This window comes from Mirounga leonina, unplaced genomic scaffold (genome assembly GCF_011800145.1).
Source record: "Mirounga leonina isolate KUSES-001 unplaced genomic scaffold, KU_Mleo_1.0 Mir_173, whole genome shotgun sequence".
Classification (NCBI taxonomy): domain Eukaryota; kingdom Metazoa; phylum Chordata; class Mammalia; order Carnivora; family Phocidae; genus Mirounga; species Mirounga leonina.
This window is the reverse complement of record NW_023270447.1, coordinates 13,380,892-13,403,147: the sequence shown is the minus strand read 5'-3', so window position 1 is coordinate 13,403,147 and position 22,256 is coordinate 13,380,892. Positions and strand designations below refer to the sequence as shown.

The 22,256-nt window shown below is 35.2% G+C and overlaps 1 protein-coding gene across 1 annotated transcript in view; it reads right to left on the bottom strand.

The window, feature by feature from the left end:
• DPYD (dihydropyrimidine dehydrogenase) overlaps window positions 1-22,256 on the bottom strand; it is an 802,992-nt gene that overhangs the window by 144,523 nt on the left and 636,213 nt on the right. Inside the window, exon 19 of the mRNA XM_035017962.1 lies at window positions 6,030-6,172. Within this exon, the coding sequence (XP_034873853.1) occupies window positions 6,030-6,172 (143 nt within the window). The remainder of the gene's footprint in view (window positions 1-6,029; window positions 6,173-22,256) is intronic.

The following is a 22,256-nucleotide window of genomic DNA, read 5'->3' as shown; positions in this document are numbered from 1 at the left end:
TTTTCAGAGTAACCCCCAAAAGATTTTAAGACCTCAAGAGTTCATGAAGAGTTTGAAAACATAATTTAACAAGGAGGTATTTATAAATTTCAGTATTTGAAATTTACTAATAATTTTCATCTGTCCTTTTTAGAGCTCTAACTTGCATACTCTAATTAATGAAAGCCTATCAAGTAAGAAGAAAAATCATATTTCAAACACACTGGAGTTTGCATAAATAAATTAGAAGTCAGTTTAGTTGACTGACAAAGTTGTAACAGCAGTTACCCAAGAACACAAACCTATAATCGGTTTTGAACCTTACTTCTTGGCCACAGTATTGTATCTGGTTCTGTTGTAATAGTCATTTTCACTCCAAAGATGTACTAGGGAAATGATCTGGAACCCAAATTACTTCCTAGCTAATTCCTTAGTTTTTATAGTCAACATTCACTGACGCATTTTGAAGGTAGAGTTATTGGATGTTTCACCACTGAAATGTTAACATCCTTGTCAAAGCAAGTTACAGAATAAGATAATAGAAATAAACAGTGCCAATGTGAAATGCTACATTCCTAGAAATGGTAAAGAAGACTTCAAAAATTACCCACTAAAATGCAACCTGAAACCCTAAAAGGCATTTCTGTTTATAAACTGCAAGGCGATCTACAGTATTTTGTAATTTTTATATTTCAGTTAGCTCTCAATTAAAAATTGAAGCAAGTGATGTTACAACAGAAGTATTTTCCTTCCCTGATTCACCATCTTCAATTATTTATTCAAATGTTACCTTTTCAATGAGGCCTCTTTTTTTCACAGCACTTACCATCATATATACCAAATATACTTAGAGTTCATATTTATTATATGTTATCTTTCTTCCCTCTCTAAAATGTAAGCCCCAGAGGTAATGGACTTTTGCCTGTCTATTCACAGAAGAATTCCAAATTCCTAGAACAGTGCTAGGCATGTAGTAGGTTCTCAATAAATATTTATTGAATGAACAAACGTACAAATGATTCTCTGTGATGAATGATGACTAACAAAAAGGCATGTTCTATTGCACTTATCCAACTTACGAAAATATTTTAGCTTTCCATTTTGAAATGTCCATACTTTTTCTAAAGTCACATAGAAGGTCATAGCTGTTGAATTCATTTAAAACTGAATTTGAAATTACTGACTAAATCCTTATTCCAGTAGTGAACTCACCTACTTACGCAGTCTATGTATGTGTATTAAGATCAGGATCAAAATATTTATGTCACTATTTCTGTACCCACTACTTCTCTTTCTACACCCCAGTGTATCAGCACCACCACCCTATACTTAAATACATTTCATTTGTCTGATCACATCTTGTAAAAAAATGCATTTTGTCAGTATGTACTTCACTCCTGAGTAGAAATAATTGGAAAGATAGATTTGACAGTACTCAACTCAGAAATATATAAGTGGATGAGCTCTTCAAGAGAAATATTACAGAACCAGAGAAGGGGACCTATATGGTACGAGCCAGCAAACAAATGGCATCAGAGAAATAGAGGGTGATGATGGAGGGTGATCTACCTTGAGGTGTATGAAAAAGATATGAACTAACTGCTGGGGAGAATTTGATGTGGATTTTTTTAAAAGATAAATAAAAACAGATGCTGACTAGCACCCAAGGCCCAGCTAACATTAAACACTGTGAATTTGAAGTAAATCCAATTGGCAGAGTTATTTGAATTTCTCTAATAATATTCAGCAGCCCAGAAGTATAGAAAATGAAAGGTTAGATTAACCCAGGACTAGGGAGCAGAACAGGATGAAATTCAGTTACAATGGAAGAGACACAGAAATATTGCACATTCTCTATCCCATTCAAATGTGATGCCAAAATTCTAAATTCAAGGGTTTTCCCCTCTCATAACCATCCTAAGTATATCTTAATACTGATTTTAGTTCAGTTCAGACTTTAGCTAAAATTGGGTTAAAAATGTGTTCTGGCTAAATAAAACTCTGACTCAAGCTAATGGTGTGGAATTTATACATAATCTTTAATCTTCTACCAGTTGAAGCCTATGTGCAGAACTTCACATTTTTAACCAAATCATTTGGGAACCAATATTTTACATAGCTGGAAAGTCTCCCTGCAGTTCCTAGTGGGAGCTGAAGGGCAAGTCCTTTGGCAACCATTTGTAGACCCTATTAACCCTTTCATCTCCTCTTCACAATCCGGTTAAAAAAAAAAAAAGCAGAACTCCAACACGTTCATTTAACAAATTCATTCAACGAATACTTAGTGTGCTTCTGCCATCTACCAAGGAGTCAATACACTGGGTGACCAGTACTTTAAGATGGAGCCTGGCATGAAAAGATAATTGAGCAAAACAAATTCCCTCTTTTGAAATCTGAGCCAAGAGATATGAAGCTAAGGAGGCATTTCATGTGGAAGTTGGAGCTGAAAAACCACCAGGTAGAGGGGACCCAGGTATCATGCAGCAGGCAGAAGTACAGAGGAGGGAGAAGCAAGGAGCAAACTATGGAGAGAGAAAGAGTGAATGGAACTCTAGATTCCTCTGAGGGAGAAATCACATGGACCATAAAAGAGAGATGGAGGAGATCTCGCCTGAGAACTGCCCACCCCCCCGGGTCTTACAGTTCTAGTGCCAGGGTCCCCTGATGCAGACAATACAATATGCTACATTTTCTTAAGGTACTCTGAGTGATTCTCTGCTTCTTGATCTGAGATGGGCCTAAGCAGAAACCACAATGTGAATGATTATTTCACCAAACATACACATTTTTGTGAGGACACGTAGTATTCTACATATATTCATATACTATGGTCCACACACCAAGTACATCTCTTCTTGGAAAGCATGTTGACTTATTTCTCTCTGTTTTCACATTTCTTCTCTTCTTTGCATCCTTTCTCTAAGGAAGAAGGTGTAGCCTGAATATGTAAGCCTCAAGTAGGTGGGGAAGACCTGCCTATTGCTGATATTCTCACCTTAGAGGTTCTAGGAGGGGACGGGCAACATGAACCGTTGGAAGAGCACTGGTATTACAGATTTGAAACCTGCTGTCTGAGCTCTGGCTCTAGCACTCGTCATGTGACTTTGGCTACATTCCCTTAATCCTCCAAGCCTCAGGTGATGTCAATCAAAACAAAGGCAAACCTAAAAGATATTGTGGATTCGGTTCCAGACCACCACAATAAAGCAAATAATGCATTAAAGTAAGTCAAATGAATGTTTTTGGTTTCTCAGTGCATATAAAAGTTGTGTATATACTACACCATAGTCTATTAAGTATGTAATAGCATTATGTCTAAAAAATGTACATACTTTAATTAAAAAATACTTTATTACTAATAAATGCTAACCATAACCTAATCTTTTAGTAAGTCATAATTACTGATCATAGATTATCATAACAGATATAATAATAATATTTTTAAAAGTATGAAATATTGTGAGAATTACCAAAATGTGCCACAAAGATACAAAGTGAGTAAATGCTGTTGGAAAAATGGGGCCAGTAGACTTGTCTGATGCAGGGTTGCCACAAACTTTCAGTTCGTTTTTTTTTTAAGATTTTATTTATTTATTTGACAGAGAGAGAGAAAGAGAGAACGCACAAGCAGGGGGAGGGGCAGAGGGAGAAGCAGACTCCCCGCTGAGCAGGGAGCCCGACATGGGTCTCGATCCCAGGACCTCAGGATCATGACCTGAGCTGACGGCAGAAGTTTAATCCACTGAGCCACCCAGGTGCCCCTCACAAACCTTCAATTTGTAAAAAATGCAATATCTATAAAGTGCAATATAGTGAAGCACAATAAAACTATTTCACTCTCAGGTGAGTGTGTAAAGACTATCTGTAGCATCAGCTAAAAGCAGCACTTGGTAATCTTAACAATCTTCACCCCCATGTGTGACCTGCCAAAGATCACATGTTGGGAAATGAGCAAGCATCTTTTCTGGGACCTACTCACAACCCACTCGTATCTTCCAGTCCATACATTTCTCCTTGTTCGTGAACGTAAATTCAGGTGATATTCAAGCCTGGACATACATTATCTTCAGATTTTTCTTGAAGTTGTTGCTCCTTGTTCTTTATTCCTTCCTTCCTGATGTCTCAAGATACTGTCTTTAACATTTCTTTTCTCAGGAACCTCTGTTAGCCATTCTTTTAGTTCTGGTCTCCTGGCAACAAATTCTCCTAGCTTTTCTTCAGTCAAGACTGTGTTGCTTTCTCCTCCCTGAAGGATATAGGATTCTGGGTTGATAGTTCTTTTCCTTCAACAGTTGAAAAATATTGTCCCACTTCCTGGACTTTTACACTTTCTGATGAGAAATCTATTTCCATTAAAATTGTTTGTTCCCTCTAGGTAAAATGTTTTTTTTCTTGCTTCCAAGGTCCTTTTTTATCTTTAGTTTTCAGAAGTTTGACTATGATGTGTTTCAGTATGGATTTCTTTTTTTTTTAAGATTTTATTTATTTATTTGACAGAGAGAAAGAGAGATAGCGAGAGAGTACAAGCAGGGGGAGTGGCAGGCAGAGGGAGAGGGAGAAGCAGTCTTCCCACTGAGCAGGGAGACCAATGTGGGGCTCAATCCCAGGACCCTGAGATCATGACCTGAGCCGAAGGCAGAAGCTGAATCTACTGAGCCAACTAGGTTCCCCAGTATGGATTTCTTTAGATATATCATATTTGAGGTTCATTCAACTTCTTAAATCTATAAGGGTTTTGCCTTTTTGCAAAAAATTAGGAAGTTTTTAAACATTATTTCTTTGTTTTCCTCTCCTTCTGTGACCTCTCTGAATGTTCGATCTTTCATTATAGTCTCACATTTCCCTGAGGCTCTGCTCATTTTTTTTTTTCAATCTTTTTTCTCTGTGTTGTTCCGATTGGTTAATTTCTATTGCTCTGTCTTCCACTTCACTGATTCTTTCTTCTGTTTTCTCCATTCTGTTGTTGAGCCCATTAACTGAGTTTTAAATGTTAGTTATTATAATTTTCATTGAAATTTCCATTTTGTTCTTTATACCTTCTATTAGCATTCTGATACATATTATTTCCACCTTAGGCTATATTTTGTTAAAGGATGTTAACTCTGATTGTCAAATTGGAACACAAGATATTTGTTCTCCATAATAATAAAACAAAAAACAAAATACAACAAGATATTTGTTCTCCAGAGAATATAAGTGAAGCTAAACTCTGTGCTTCCTAATTTCATTCAGTGCTAGGTAGTAAGAATCCATATTAATGGAGTATTACCTGAGAGGTCACAGTCTAGTCGTCATATGAAAAAGTTTATCCCTGGGTCAAGTCAGACCATCTAAATCTGCATATCTAGCCTCAGAGAAATGTTTACACTATAATGTGCCAAGGCACTGTACTGGGCCTTTTCTGAGCAGCATAATAACAAGCAAGTGTATAAGTCATAAGTAAAAAATTATATGTAGGAATTCTATTAAGAGTATAATGTACTACTTCTCAAAGTACCCCTTTATGACAGTAATGGAAGAATTTTTCCTCAGCTCTGTACCACAAGAAGTTGAATAATCAAATTATATTTATATTTTTAAAGTTATGAAACCAATAATTTTCTTGCTTTGGCTGCCAGGAAGTTCAGAGTCAAATTTGGTAATCCCTCCAGTACATTATGGAATAGATTTTGTATATTGGCCTTACCCGTGACTTCATTTTATTTTTCAAACAAGATTTTACTTTTACCCAGATTTCTTCATGTATTTGTTTTTTTCCCCAGATCTACAGTATGCATTTTGTTACCTGATTTCATTTATTTTGGAAACAGGGAGATAAGCGAATATATTTTTACAAGATAGAAAGTTTGTAAGCCCTAACTAAGATAGGAAATAAACCTCAGGTTTGTTCTCGACTCACAGTAGGAACTTAATGAGTGCTGCCATTTTAATCCCACACCCCACATTTTAATCTCTTTCTCAGGAGACCCTGCAAGAATATATCTGTTGTCACATAATTTACACTAGATGTGTTAGACAGAGCTTTTTGAAGGAGCAAACACAAGTACTACCTGGAGGACCGAGGCTCCGCTATGGAGAAACTGAAGACCACTTTCAGCTGAGTCAATTCCACCAGTGGCCAAAATGGAAAATCCAGGCAAAGCACGAGCAATGGAGGTCACGGCTCTCAAAGCAATAGGTCTGATTGCTGTGCCTACAGAAAATGAGAATAATCAATGGTTAGCACATTGACCATTTGAGCATACTGCCATATAATCATTATTAAGTAATGGTAGTGCTGTACTAGACAAAAGTCAATTTTCCTTATCTTTACTTTTTTTTTAAGATTTTATTTATTTACTTGACAGAGAGAGCGAACACAAGCAGGGGGAGGGGCAGAGGGAGAAGCAGACTCCACGCTGAGAAGGGAGCCTTATGTGGAACTTGATCCCAGGACCCCGGGATCATGACCTGAGCTGAAGGCAGAGGCTTAACCAACTGAGCCACCCAGGCGCCCTATCTTTACTTAAGATGTGTGTGTGTGTGTGTGTGTGTGAGAGATACATATACATTGCCATGTTTTAAAGTATGTTAATTTGTAAATGGATATGTATGTATTTTAAGAATTTTAATGCAATTATTGCAAGCAAACGTGTTATGCAAGTGGGTATAGCAACTTTGGAACTCCTGCATAAAATACATGCATAATACAATTTGATATAGAGTAATATGTAAAAGATTATATGGAATATTCAAGCATCTGTTTTAAAAAGAACAAGGAACAGCAGATTTTGAAAAAGAAAAACAATCACATACAGTGCATAAATAGACATACAGCTCTGTTATGTTTCCACTAAGTATAAAGCAGCTGGTGTGAATAGAGATACTGTGAAAACAAGCAAGGTGCTGATGAACTTACAGATTCCATATTGCTTTTTACATGTATTACTCACAATTTGATGAAATATAGTGAACCTAATCTAATTTTTCATACATTAGAAGGTTTCCACCAAGGTAAGGACAATTTACTAGAATTCAGTAATTAAAGAGAATGTGCTTAATTTTTAAACTTCACTCAGCCAGACACTACCAATACATTATTCCCTAATCATAATGAAAACTTCATGGATGGACAGAACACTTGGGGGTCATTTTTTAAATGATTATATTGTATTAAAGCTGCTTTCAACTCTCAAGGGTTAACATATCCTGAAGTAAATTAATGCTTTCATCACATCGGAATATAATTTGGTATTTCTGGTGTGGATTCATTAAGTCATTGTTCTTTAAAGGTATTTTCTGAACTAAAAATAGTTTTATTTGTGCAAGAATTTGACACTGCCTGAAAAACACAAATAAGCAACTGGTAAAATCAGCCTCATGTGGTGAGTACTTTATCATTACCTCCACCACCACCAGCATCTTCACCAGCATGATCAATACGTATTTATGGGAGGGTTCACTTTGAGGAAGCACAAAGAATTTTCCTTAGTATTAGTGGACTTATTTTTGTCCTGTTCACATCCATTTCAGATGATATTAAATTCATGTGTAACTGATGCTTTTGCATTTAACACCAAAAATGTTTGTGGAAATGTCTGTTCCTATTGCTCCCACACCTTAAAATCTTCCTCTAGATATTAATGTTTCTTGGTCAAGAATGCTCAATGCTGAGACTTCAGAATTCCATAATGGACACTGAAATACAAGGCCGTCAGTTAGGGAGAATTAGAAACTGAACATCAAGATCCTATTTCTACTTCAAAGTGTTTATCAGTGACTTCTTCATCTGTCTGAGAAGGTAGAGAAGGTAACAGAGTAGACAGGAGAATGCATAGCAAGAATATATACCCACACTGACACCCACATACACATTTACATGTACGAATCTTTAGCTGTACTAAAAAGAAATCTGAGTAAGAATAAAAGTTAAAGAAAAACATTTTAAAGGCAATCTGAAATTTAAATAAATCTTTTAGATTGACATATATCTATCTGCATAATATAACAGATATGTTCAATACATGCTAAGCTGATGGCTTCTTTACATACATGTTACTTTGAAGTGATAAACACTGGGATTCTTTTTTTCTTTTTCTTATGTAGTTGACCCTAGAGAGTAAAGGAAATTTGAGCTAAGCAGATAAATAATTTATTTCTAACTGCACTGTTAGAAGACTATCATTAACACTAAGGGATAAAATTTCAAAGTGGTACACAGGGATTTGGCCACATATTCCAATTGATATTAATGGACATCAAATGGCAAAATCCCAGAACACAGCTTTGAAAATTTAACCAGTTACATTTAAAGGGCAACATTATTACACAGGTGTTAAAAAACACCAGCAAATCCTCAATGGCATTTGAAGATGTTCAATTAGGTCAATAAGACATTTTCTATTTCATGTTTTTCCTTCTTTACTAAAACTTTCTAATCTACCTAATGAACATGAAAACCTTTCAAACTAATAAAGACATCTTCTTAAAAATTAAGAGTAATTATGTTCTCTCAGGAAATGTGATCCAAAAATGAAGAAATGGGTCCTTCTGTTCCTGGGTAATAGTAAATTCAGTTTTTATTTCCATTATAAATTCCATTTGATTAGTTTTCTTTGTAACTCAACTGATTTAACATGAAATATAATCTACCTGCTCTCAGAGAGCATTTTTATGGGGAATAGGTTTTAAAAATGACTTTTATCTATCATGAAAGATTTCTGGAAGGAAATCTTTTGAAAGTATATAAAAGGATCTTTCTAAATTGTTATATAGAAATTTCTTTTTAGTTTTAAAATGACAGGAATAAAGAAATAAAAAGTTCAAGATAAAAATAAAAGTTTTGGTATAAGGAAAACACATATTATCAATACTATACAGAGTTGTACACATGTCAATTAGAACACATAAATATCTCCAGGATCACAGCTATTCAGATAAGGATTTTTACGATTTTGTCACTGCTCCAGTAATTAATGATTTTAGACCAAAGACCAGGGAGGAAGAAGCCAGTTTGAGAGGCTTAAGGAATTGAATGTAGACTCCGTCTATAAGAAAATGACAAGGTTTAAATCAAGAAATTGAAATCCTATAAGCTTAAATGAACTCATAGGCAACATGCAATTTAAATTAAGCCCTCATCCACATGGAATGGCCAGATGAACTCAAATTCAGTTATATCAAGCCATTCTGTTCCAACCATGTGGAATGCTCCAATCAAGGTCAAGCCATTCTCAATTCCCAAATTTTGAAACAAGCTGAAGGTTTAAACAATCAACCAAACAAACAAACAAAATGAACGGAGTTCCAACACTGTTGCCAAGAGCTCTGACTGGTTCTAGAACAACCTACTAGAAAAGCTGGTGGACTAGACTGAACTGTAACTTTTGACATCTAATCAGTCTAGGCCTTCCTTAGAGTCACCTCTTGAAATGCCAGTCAATGTACTGAAGTCATAGATCTTCTCTGAGAAACTTCACAGAACATTTTTGGATTGATTCCTCTTCTAGAAAAAACATTTTAATAAGCCAGAGATTTTTTAATTAAAAGTTAATCAACCTGATTTGGATGAATTTTTTTCTTAAGAAAACGATAGTATCACTTGCCAATATCATTTTAACAATTTTTAAAACGCTACCATTAACAATAGTGTTATGTATTGATATGTAAGTATTAAGGTATTATGACTTACTTAATCAGTTTCCTTGTACAGGCCTCATTTATCCATTCATTTGTCCATCTGTCTATCTAAGAAATGTCTATTAAGTACCTACGCCTTTAAAAAGAAATTGTACTAAAACTGAAAATCTTTCAAGAATGATCCCAGTTAATCAATTCGTGTCCTTACCATGTTGTCATCAATGACAGATACACAAAACACTAGTCCCTCTGATTTTAGGAGGTAGTTTTAAGGCAAATAATATGAATCCAATTATTTATTCTGTACAGATGTTCCATTAGGAAAAATTCACATTCATTTAAGCATCATACATTTTATAAATACTATTAATATGAATTTTAGAAAGAAGGCAATTTGAGGATGAACTAGTCACAGCATCAGACAGAAAACAGGGCCCACCGCTTAGGTTCAAATTCTAGCTCCACTATCAGCAAGTTGTGTGACTTTGTGAAAATTTCTTAATCTCATGTACCTCTGTTTTTTTCATCTATAGAATAATAAAATTACAATCACAACTTCATAGAGTTTTTTTGAGGATTAAATGATTTAATATATATATAAAGGGCTAGCAGGGATAAAAACTGTACAGATGTTTGCTATTCTGATCTGTACTACCACAAGGACAATTGATTTCAGGGGGAGCATTTATTCAGTTTACTTTGACAGTGCCTGCTATGTTTTTGCTGTAATGCAATTAAACCATTTTTTTTAATTAGAGACAAAAGCATGATGCCTATGATGGTAGAGCTCAATATCCCCTGAAACCTTACGAGGACCACACATCCAGCCTCCTAACAGCTCTCATTCAGTAGTGTCATAACGTTGTTGGTGAGATTACTTTAACTGACTCCAGAGGCAAAAATCTCAAAGGCAGTCATCAATATATTTAAGAATTTTGTTTTTGAGAATCCAAAGGTCCAAGCACTAAACCAATATAGAAGGATTTTAAGGACAGCTTCAGAACTCAAGTTTATTGGTGAAAAGGAGGTAGAGCTTTACTTTGCATGACTAAATCCTTGAAGAGTAAGGGATTTTTAATGGGCAAGATAGTGTGGAACATATGCTAATTTTGGATAACTGGAATTTTGAATAATTGAGTTTAATTCTGTTTGTTTTTTCCCTAATCATTTGACTCCTAGGACAGCTACTGTTGCACATTTAATTGTTAGAGCTAAGTCCACAATAAACTCCCTGATAATAGCCCTAGCTGGCAATAAAACAGAAAGTGGGTTATAATACTCACTCATGCTCACTGTGTATACAAAAAGGAAATGTAGTTTTAATTTGCTTACATTAATTAAAATACAATGAATTAAGTAGATAACAAATTCATTAGAAATTGAACTTTGCCTACCTAATTGTTAATAATTTTAACATCATCTAGAAGAAAGAAAATATTAGCAAATCAAGCATTTCAAGGATTTAGGAGTTGAAAGATTGATTTTCATAAAATACTAAAATACACATAAGTCAAGCACCAAAAAATTTATGCTTTACTAAAACAAGTTTAAAATGTTAATGAACCTAATAAACTGATAAATACATGAAGCATAGCTATTTAAAAATACATCTTTACACATGGATTAAAGTCCTCTGAGAAAATTTGCATAATTCAACCAGAAACTGAAGTACTAAAAGGATCCAGGGTTATATGTAGAGATATGAAATTTAAAGAGGAGAAATGGGAGAAAGAAAATCAACTGTTTTATGTCGTTGTTATTTTACTTTCATTGGGAAAAAGTGAAAATTATCTTATGAAAATGTTTGAATTTTAGTTGACTATTTCAAGAATTTTTTCCTAAGTCCTTATATCTTTATGGTTATGTTTATTTGCTTCATAATATATTCAATATGTTCACAGTCAATTCACATTCAGTAACTTGGTACCTAGCATGTGCCAAGCATTGTATTTTGAAGCAAAAGAATTAAGACTACTCATTGAAGAGGGGGCCATTTTCCTTTCTGACAGTATCAGCTGCTGGTAGTGGAAGGATTGGGAGCGCCCATTCAGGGAGTGGTTTCCATGTGCCAGACCTGAGGCTGAGGCTTCATACAGTTGGTGAAACGTAACCCTCATGATGCTGTGAAGGTAGATGCTGTCATCTCTATCTATGTGAACAAAGGGAAGCTCAAACTGCATAAATAACCTGTTTGATGTCACACAGTTTAAAAGGGATAGACTGGAATCCAACACAAAGTCTCTGTGCCATGAAAGTCCGTACTCTTCAGCTGTTACTGAAAAATGACAGTGCAGCATTTATGAAGAGGATCATCTTCATACTGTCTTTGCCTGAGAAAGCCAGTATCAGTATGGCCTATGGCTTAATGCTAAGAGCCTAGGTTCTAATGTCCAACCAATGAGGTGTAAGTCTCAGCTCACTTACTTTAGGTAAGTGTGACTTTGAGCAAACTCCTTAACTTCCTAAAACATCTGTTCTCCCTATCTGTGAAACAGGGTCATTAATAACAATATCAGAGCAAACTGGGGAGAATTAAATGATACAATTCACCGAAAGCACTTGGCATAGTGCCTGGTTCCTAGTATACATAGGCTAATATTACCGTCAAAGCTAGAGAAACTAAGCAGAAAAATAAACATTCAGTTACAAACATGTGGGGATAAACACTTAAGGGGTGTTAATTAACCTCTTAGATCTCAAGTTTGGAGATTCTCTTGTAATCCATATGTCATTTCAATTGTAAAAAATATATACTTTGAGTCTATGATTATAAATGCATATATTTGTGTAAGTAAATCTTTATTAGGTTTATAATGCAATGGCAATATCTAAATGTATATGTCTTTTCATCCAGAAACTCCACTTTGAGGAATCTATTCTATTAGTACATAGACACAAAGTTACATGTACAAAGATCTTCCTTGAAGTATCATTTTTCATAGCAAAATAGTGAAAACAACATAAATGACCACCAACAGTTATGCTATTAAATATAGTTCATATACATACAATATCCTAGAAAAATTTTTAGAAGATTTTATTTATTTATTTGACACACAGAGAGAAAGTACAAGCAGTGGGGAGGGGTAGTGGGAGAGGGAGAAGCAGAGGAACCTGCTTTCGATCCCAGGACCCTGGGATCATGACCTGAGCAGAAGGCAGACACCTAACTGACTAAGCCACCCAGGTGCCCAATATCCTACAAAATTTTTAAAACCAACATGGATGGGGGACCTGGGTAGCTCAGTTGGTTGCGTGTCCGACTCTTGGCTTCAGTTCAGGTCATGATCCCATGGGTTGTGGGATGGAGCACCACCCCCTATCAGGCTCTGTGCTCAGAGGGGGGACTACTTGAAGATTCTCTCCCTCTGCCCCTCCCCCCACTCACTCTCTCTCTCTCTCTCTCTCTCTCTCATAAATTAAATCTTTTTTTAAAAAAAAAATAAATAAATAGAAAAAATAAAACTAACATGGAAATATCTCTAGTATAAAATGTTGAAGTGTTAATAACAAGTAGCAGAACAATATATATGATGTGGTCCCATTTCTGGTTAAAAAAAGTATGATTACATTTAGTATGTAGGCATGTAAATGTATAGAATGTTGAGTTTTAAACTGTTAACAGTTATCTCTGGGGATGGTGCTGAAGAAGTTTCAGGTTTGATATCTATATTTCCATATTGTTTGATCCCTTTAGATAAAAATTGTTTATAATTTAATTCTGCAATAAAAAGTGACTAGTTTTTAGAATGCTCCTAAAATTTACAACACAGGAATAGGCACTATCAGATTTTCTGTTGTGGAACTTTTATAGAGGGGATGTGCAATGATTCTATACTTTGCACATTCAGGAAAGTACATTTAGTCCTTTATCCAACATTTTAAGCAAAATATTAACAAATTCAGAATATGTCTAGAACATAATGATCTCTCCCTGCCTACGCATACACACACACACACATATCATAGTGTATGAAATGGCTAAAAGGAATCCCAATAGTTGTCTTCAAATATTGAAGGTAACCATAGAGAAGAGGTTTCATCCATGCTTTTCTTAAAAAGTAACTGGAACTAATGGTTAAGCACACGTTATTGGTTTTATTATTATTATTATTTTATCAATTTGTTGCAAATCCAGCAGCACAAATAGCTACATTGGGACATCCCTATCCCTTGAACCTAGATGGATAATTGGTGGGTAGAATACAATAGAAATGACCTCTCTACTATAGGAAATATTAGATTAGATGATATCTTTGAATTCAAAATTCAAGAACACTATGAACTTTGTCATGGTAGTTTAAGAAGAAATTTTACATTCTCTGTTCTTTCCAATAGATACCAGCGATGAAGTTAACTTAGAAAAGAACCAAATATGAGTTAAAATAAAATTTTAACATTAAATACATTCACACTCAATATAGAGACTCTTCTTTTGAGTGCTTTCTAATTGCCAGGGCTTTTCCTAAGTGTTTTTGTATACATTGTATCAATGACATTACCATAGATATTTTTTGTCCCCATTTTTATAGATGTGTAAACAGGACTCAGCAGAGATAAATATCTCACCCTCAAGAGATCACTCAGTTAGAAAGCGTGGGTTCAGTATTTGAATGTAGGTCAACTTGACTGTCAATACCACGCTCTTAGCCATAATGTTATTCTTATTCCTTATTTTATTTTATTTTTTTAAAGATTTTATTTATATATTTGAGAGAGAGAGAGAGAGAGAATAAGCAGAGGTAACAGCAGAGGGAGAGGGAGAAGCAGGCTTCCCACTGAGCAGGGAGCCCCACGCGGGGCTCAGTCCTAAGACCCTGGGATTGTGACCTGAGCGGAAGGCAGACACTTAACCAACTGAAACATCCAGGCACCCCTTCTTTCTTATTTTAAATGTTTGGATATAAATTAAGTTACAGAGAGAGGAGTCAATAATTTTGTGACTCATAAAGATGTATTGTCCAAGTATGAGAAAACTAAGAATATTAGCATTATATTAATGTTGTCTAGGAATTAGAGTCAAGCTTTCTTGGGTTGTAACTAATTGTTATAAGTAGAGTGACCATATGACCTAGTTTGCCCCGAAGAGTCCCAGTTTATTATACTTGTATTTATTTGTAATTACCTGATGTAATTATAAATAGCATCCTCTTTCAGTCTAAAGGTATCTCAGTTTGGATGATTAAATTATAGTAATAATTATATGCATGAATTATAGCACAAAGATAATTATGAAAGCAAAGTAAAATTGGTTTAGAATAAAACCATAATCTATAAAGAACCCAGAAACTAACTATACTGTCTAAGACTAAAAGAATGGCATGAAGAGATAAATGTCTTTAAATCTGTTACGAGAGGGAAAATATATGGCATTCACATGTGGTATCTAGGCTTAATTAGTCTATATGTTCTTTCTATTTTCAACCTGTAGGTGGCCACCACAAGCTACACTTATTAAACAACTCATTAGTAGCATTTTCAATACTGTCATCTTCAGATAATTAGCAATTTATTTAAATAACCAATTTCTGTAGAAATAATTGCCATGAAATGCCCTGAACCTACTTTTTTATAAACTATAATAAAAGTGTTAAGATAATCCCTGACATTTGCAAATGCCATTAGTTCACCTTTCTTTTTGCTAGTCCTATAGCATTATGTTTAAACAATTACCTGATAACAGAGCAGTTTAATGAAACAGTACAGTAAGCACATTCTTCAATATGGCCAGTGAGGACATTCAGATTTAGAAAGAAATCCAGCGTGCAGACATGTTTACACAGAGAAAAGACACAGAGCCAAAAGAAAAAACATTAATGAAATAAGTACATTGTTGCAATTTCCAACTTGGTTTAGTTTTCATTATAGATGCTGCAACATATGCACTCTCTTTGGAAATAAGAATGAGAGTTCTGTAAACTGATTGATGTAATGGGCTCGTATAAATTAAAATCATATGAATCTATGAATATGTAAAAATATACTCATCATATTATTTGTTCAGTAACCTCCACATGGGAGAAAAGAAGCAGGGAATTTTTCTTACTTTCATTTTAAAATGTTTAAGTTTTTGCTTACAAAATGGTGCAAATTTTCAAAGTTGACGTATCATAGAAAACCGTAAATGGTTTTTAGATCTCAACTGGTATTTAACATTTAAAGTGGACCAGAGTTCTTCCTTGCTATTCAGTTCTCTATTCCACTAAGAGGGCGCAGACAACGTTTCTGAGTTGCCAGTGATAAAACTCTTCGAGGCTTTCATAATTTTAAGCTGTTGCCTTTCAAATGATAAAACAGAATTAGAATTCAAAGCCAATGGTGATATCATTTTATGGCTAAAAGGAAATAATCTGAGAGTCTAGTGAGTACTAGTCGCTACATTTTTCATACATTATGTATATCCTCACAATAAGTCACATACCCATTATCCCCATTGTACAGATGAGGAAATTCAGGCTCAAAGAGTTTAAATCATATGTGCCTGTAAGAGAGGCAGGGGCGTGTGGTAAAATAATGTATTACAACAATAAAACAATCAGTATACAGTATGACCGGAAAATTCACTGCTACATTTGAATCTGAGGGCTTTTCTTTATTTCCAGATTACCATATGCCTCAGTCCTTCCCAAATAAGTACTGCTGGCAGTGCTTTTAGCATATAAATATAATGAGTTTACCTACAAATACAAATATATGGACTATTTTTAGAAATACACATATTTCCTTAGCCAAGAAATTCAGAACCATGACAGACTTGGTGAAAGTGGTGTATAAACATTTCTCATGGAATTCTGCCTATGGAATGTGCAGGGCAAATGTTATCATACCGGATAAAAATCTCCCCAGTCTATGTCTACTCACGTCTACCATGGTTATCTGAGAGAGAGGAAGAGGAAGATTATAATGATGATGATAATGCTGACGACCAGAACTACATTTTACTCATGGAGAATCCAGACTCATTCCGAAGTGAGCATTTTTCTGAAGACATTAAACACACACACACACACACACACAACAACAACAACAACAACAACAGAAAGAGTTCCTGCATCCACTAGGATCACATTATTTATTTCTTTGGAAATCCATGAATTCTTTTCTCTCTGAAATTCTGTACTCTTTTCACTCTGTGGGTGGTTCCCTCGCCAGGGTGTCCGTGGTAATACTTGCCTTTAGTGTAAAACCTTCGCTTTCATTCTCGGGAATACATTCTCTTTTCACTTGACAATGAATTACATGTGTAAATCTCTGTGCCCTGTGGTCAGGCTGCATTCCTCAGAGTCTGCTGAAACCCAGGCCATACAGCAGGCAATAAGGTTTTGTTCTCTTCAAAGATAGTAATGTGGACAAAGACATCTCCAGCTGGACCCTATCTGAACCCTGAGAACCAATGCTTTCTCTAAACTGCCTGGGCACTTTGCAGAGGAGGGGCTCTACTCATTCATATTTGCTCGACTGATTAGTAATTGCTCCCTTAATTACTCGACAATAAAATTTCATCCTAAATTTCAATAGGGCAAAAAATGAGAAATCATTTTCAGTCAAAATTATGTATTGTACCCAGCACTGTGTCAGCTGCAAAAAGGCAGCAATAGAGGTGCCTCTTCTCAGTGAGTTTATGAGGCTGAGCAGAGGAGATACAAACATGGTCGATGCATGTCCACGGCCTGATTGTTGGGGGCAGAAGAGTCAGAGGACAGGATGAGCCAAGGACATTAAAGAGGTGCAGGAAGGCTTCATGGCAGATGAAGGACTTCAACTGGGCTCTTGAAACATGGTCTGGGTGGGTCTGGGGTTGAGAACTAGGCTATTTCAAACCTGGAAGGGGTTGGGGACAGATGAGCCAAGTTGCAGATATACTCCTGAACAAATCATGTTCATGAAACATGGTAATAGCAAAACTAAAGTGGCCTCGCAGGCTGGGAAATTGTAGACAAAGCATTTAGATGGGGAAAGGTGTTGCCTGGTGAACAGAAGAACAGCCCTTCCCTCACCCCCCAGCTACGACCACCATATTTTCTTTTAAAAAGGCTTTTTAAAATATTGACCTGGCATAAGAAAAAAGAGGTTTGACTTTCAGCCATGTCTTGAACAAAAGACATTATAGTATAAAGTAAGTCCAGATTTATTTTATTGTTAATAAAAAAAAATTCTTAGGGAAAACTAAAAAGAATATATACCCTATGTCCATGTCCCTGGCTGTAGCCTTTCTATAGATTATAAGGATCTTTCTAGGTTGATTAAAAAAGTAATAGGATTTTTATCTGTAAGAGGAGACAAGAGTTAGAACTAAAATAGTAAGATTCCCTGTTCACGGTGTAGAGATCTCGTGTAATGAAAGAGAAGACAGGTTATACTCAGTTCTACATTCAACAACTGCTTCCAGTCATGTAACTTTCATTGTCATAGATGCATTTATACTTTTAATAAACATCATAAATATTGCAGGAATCTATCTGTAGCACGTATAAAGTAGACTGCATGATCAAGCAATTAGGAAAGAGAAAAGATTTTATTTTATTTTTTTATTTTTATTTTTTTTAAGATTGTATTTATTTATTTGAGACAGAGAGAATGAGAGAGAGAGAGAGAGCACATGAGAGGGGGGAGGGTCAGAGGGAGAAGCAGGCTCCCTGCTGAGCAGAGAGCCCGATGCGGGACTCGATCCTGGGACTCCAGGATCTTGACATGAGCCGAAGGCAGTCGCTTAACCAATTGAGCCACCCAGGCGCCCAAGAGAAAAGATTTTAACACTACATTACTTTAGATAAGATCTCCCAAAGCATTACCTAAAGGAGCTCTCCTACTCCCGACCTCATGGCAACCTCTCCTATCATGCCGGATGGCTGGTCATACACTCTCAACCTGTGCATATCAGTGTGGCCCCTGGGACCCTTGATATGCTGGGGATTTGAATGATGATAAGTGAGGACACTCCTCAGGCAAATGAGTGGTTAGAAACCAGTCGCTACTTGGATAACCATGGAGTAAGAAAAAACTTTTAATGGACCTAAATAAAACCAGGTAAAATCAAATCATCTATGTAAATCAGGTAACACAATGACAAGCACATACAAAGTGCTTAATACAGATTCTAAAAACAATAAAAATATAACGAGAACAACTTTATGTAAAAAATTCAACGACTAAATGAAATGGACAAATTCCAAGTACAACACAACTAACCAACTGACAACAAAACCCAGAAAATCAAAATAAAAAATAGCCCCATAACTATTATAGAAATTGAATTCATAATAAAAAAGCATTTTTATCAAGCAAACTATAGGCCTAGATGTTCACTGCTATATTCTATCAAATTCAAGGAAGAAATAATACCAGCTTTATATAAACTTGCGGAAGATAGAAGAAACAAATACCAACTAATTTTATGAGGCCGGCATGATTCTGATACCAAAACCTGACAATACACTAAAAGAAAATAACATTATTGGCCAATATCCTTCACTAACATAGAACCAAATATCTTTAATAAAATATAAGAAAAATAAATACAGCAGTATATAAAAGGTGTAAAGCACTATGGTCAAATGGAGTTTATCCCAGGAATGGGAAGACGGCTTAACATTTGGAAGTCAATTAATGTAATTTACCATATTAACATAAAATAAAAGAATAAAAGGGAATAAAATAAAAATAATTAATTAAATAAATAAAAATAAAAGAGAAGAAACATGTTAGCATTTCAAAAGACTGCAGAAAGTGCACTTAAGAAAATTCATCCGTGATGAATACTCTCAGCAAACAGGAATAAAAGAGATCAATTTCTGACAAAGGGCATCTAATGATAAGCATATAGCTAACATCATGCTTAATAGTAAAACATTATCTTTCTCTATATACTTTATATACTACCTATGTACTATGTACTTTATCTTTTTCTATATGCTAGCATGAGCAATCAGAAAATTAAAATTTAACATTTACAACAGCACAAAAAAGTAAAATAGGAATAAAGTTGTAAAAGATAGGCAAGATCTCTACACTGAAAAACTACAAAATATTTCTGAGAAAATTCAAAGATGTTTAAGAAAAAGAAGAGATACATTCATAAGCTGGAAGGTTCAAGGCTGTTAAGATGTTAAATTTCTCCAAATTGATCTATCGATTCAACAAAACCCAAGTCAAATTTCCAGTAAGCTTTATATGATGAAACTAAGCTGATTCTAAAATTTATATGGAAATACAAACAATCTAGAATAAACCAAAACAATCATGAAAAAGAAAACAGAATTCAAGGACACTTTTTCACATCAGGACTTGCTATAAATCTACAGTACCAAGACAATAGTTTAAGAGTATAGAACAGAACAAAGTTCAGAAATAGTCCACACATATAATAAGGTCAACTGATATTTGACCAAGTTACCAAGTCAGTTCAGTGGGGGAAAGAAAAGTCATTTTAACAAATGGTGCTAGGATGGATATTTTTATAAGAAGAAAAAAAAAATCTTGACTGCCACCTCACTTCATACAAAAAAAAATTTTCTTTTTAAGATTCAAGCTGGATTGAAAATCTAAATGTAAGAACTGAAACTATAAAGTTCCTAAGGAAATAAAAAATAGGACACTATCTTTGTAACCTTGAGTTAGGCAATGATTTCTTGGAAAGGACATTAAAAGCACTAACTAAAATTTTTAAAAAAATGATAAACTGGATTTTATAAAAAATCAATAAAGAAGAGAGACGATGGACTCTGAAAAACAAACAGGGTTCTAGAGGGGAGGGGGGTGGGAGGATGGGTTAGCCTAGTGGTGGGTATTGAGGAGGGCACATTCTGCATGGAGCACTGGGTGTTATGCACAAACAATGAATCATGGAACACTTCATCTAAAACTAATGATGTAATGTATGGGGATTAACATAAGAATAAAGGGAAAAAAAATCAATAAAGAAGCCAAAGTCTAGGAAAAGTACTATATTTACACACATTTATTTGAGAAAGAACTCATACCTAAAATGTATAAAGAACTCCTATAAAACATTAATTACAAGATTAATAACTCAATTCAAATGGGCAAAACTTGAGCAGATATTTCAAAAAAGACAACATACATAGGGGCAATTAGTACATGAAAAGGTGCACCATCTCACAGCCATTAGAAAAATCAAGAAGACTGGGGCGCCTGGGTGGCTCCATAGGTTGAGCATCTGCCTTTGGCTCAGGTCATGATCCCAGGGATTGGTTTTTGGTACCAATCTTGGGATGAGCCCACGTAGGAATCCCTGCTTAGTGGGGAGTCTGTTTCTCCCTCTGCCCCTCCCCCCACACACTTGTGCTCTCTCTCATTCTCTCTCTCAAATAAATACAATCTTTAAAAAAAAATCAAGAAGACTGATAAAACCAAACATTGACAAGGATGTGGGAAAAGTGGAGCTTTTGTACGTTGTTGATAAGAGTATAAACCATAAAAACACTCTGGATAATTGTTGGAAAATGTCTTTAAAAATTCAGCATGCATCTAGCCTATGATTCAGCAATTTCATTCCTAGATTTTCACTCAGGAGAAATGAAAACAAGGCTAAAGAATTGTATGCACAAAAATGTTCACAGCACCCTTACTTTATAGTAGTCTCAAACTAGAAACCATCCAAAGGTTCATCAACAGAGAATGGAAATACAACTTTTGGTCTGTTGATTTAATGAAAACTATCAGCAATAAAAAAGACTCACTAACTGGTACCTGCAACAACACAGATGGATAAAAACAAAACAAAACAAAACAAAACAAAAACAAACAAAAAACTATGGGGCACCCGGGTGGCTCAGTGGGTTAAATGACTAACTCTTGGTTTCAGCTCAGGTCATGATCTCAGAGCCCCGATCTCAGAGTCATGAGATTGAACCCCGCATGGGGCTCTGAGCTCAGTGTGGAGTCTGCTCAAGATTCTCTCTCCCTCTCCCTCCTCCTCCCTCTTCCTCTCCCTCTGCCACTCTGCTCACACACACGCACATGAGCACATGCTCTTTCTCTCTCTCTCAAATAAATAAATATATAAATTCTAAACAAACAAAACAACTATGTTGAACAAATGAAGCCAAATGCATGCGTGTGTGCGCACACACACATAAGGGTATGAGAGAGAGAGAAATAGGATGAACATTATTTCATTTATATGAAGTTTAAGAACAGTCAAAAAGAAGATATGGTGATATAAGTCTCAGCTGGGAATGGAAGAATTGAATTCCGAGCAATACCAGGGAGTTTTCTGGTATAAAGGAAATATTCTCGATCTTGTTTCAGATTGTAGTTACTACAGATGCATACAATTTTCAAAGCTACTTTAGACAAACACTTAATACCTACGCATTGTATTGTATATAAAATATACTTCATTCAAAAAATTAAAAATATGTAAATACATATAAGAAGTAGCAAAAAAAGTCCATGACAAAAGTCAGCATTTCCCATTTGAATCCACTTCTAGGAACTCTTTTAATGATCAGATCATTCAAAGATTCAGTTTATAAAATATGAGAGCACTTTCCCATTTGCAGATATAAGCTAAATCTGTGAGAAAGTGAATCTTGTATTTTATTTTATTTTATTTATTTTTTTTTATTAAAGATTTTATTTATTTATATGACAGAGAGAGACACAGCGAGAGAGGGAACACAAGCAGGGGGAGTGGG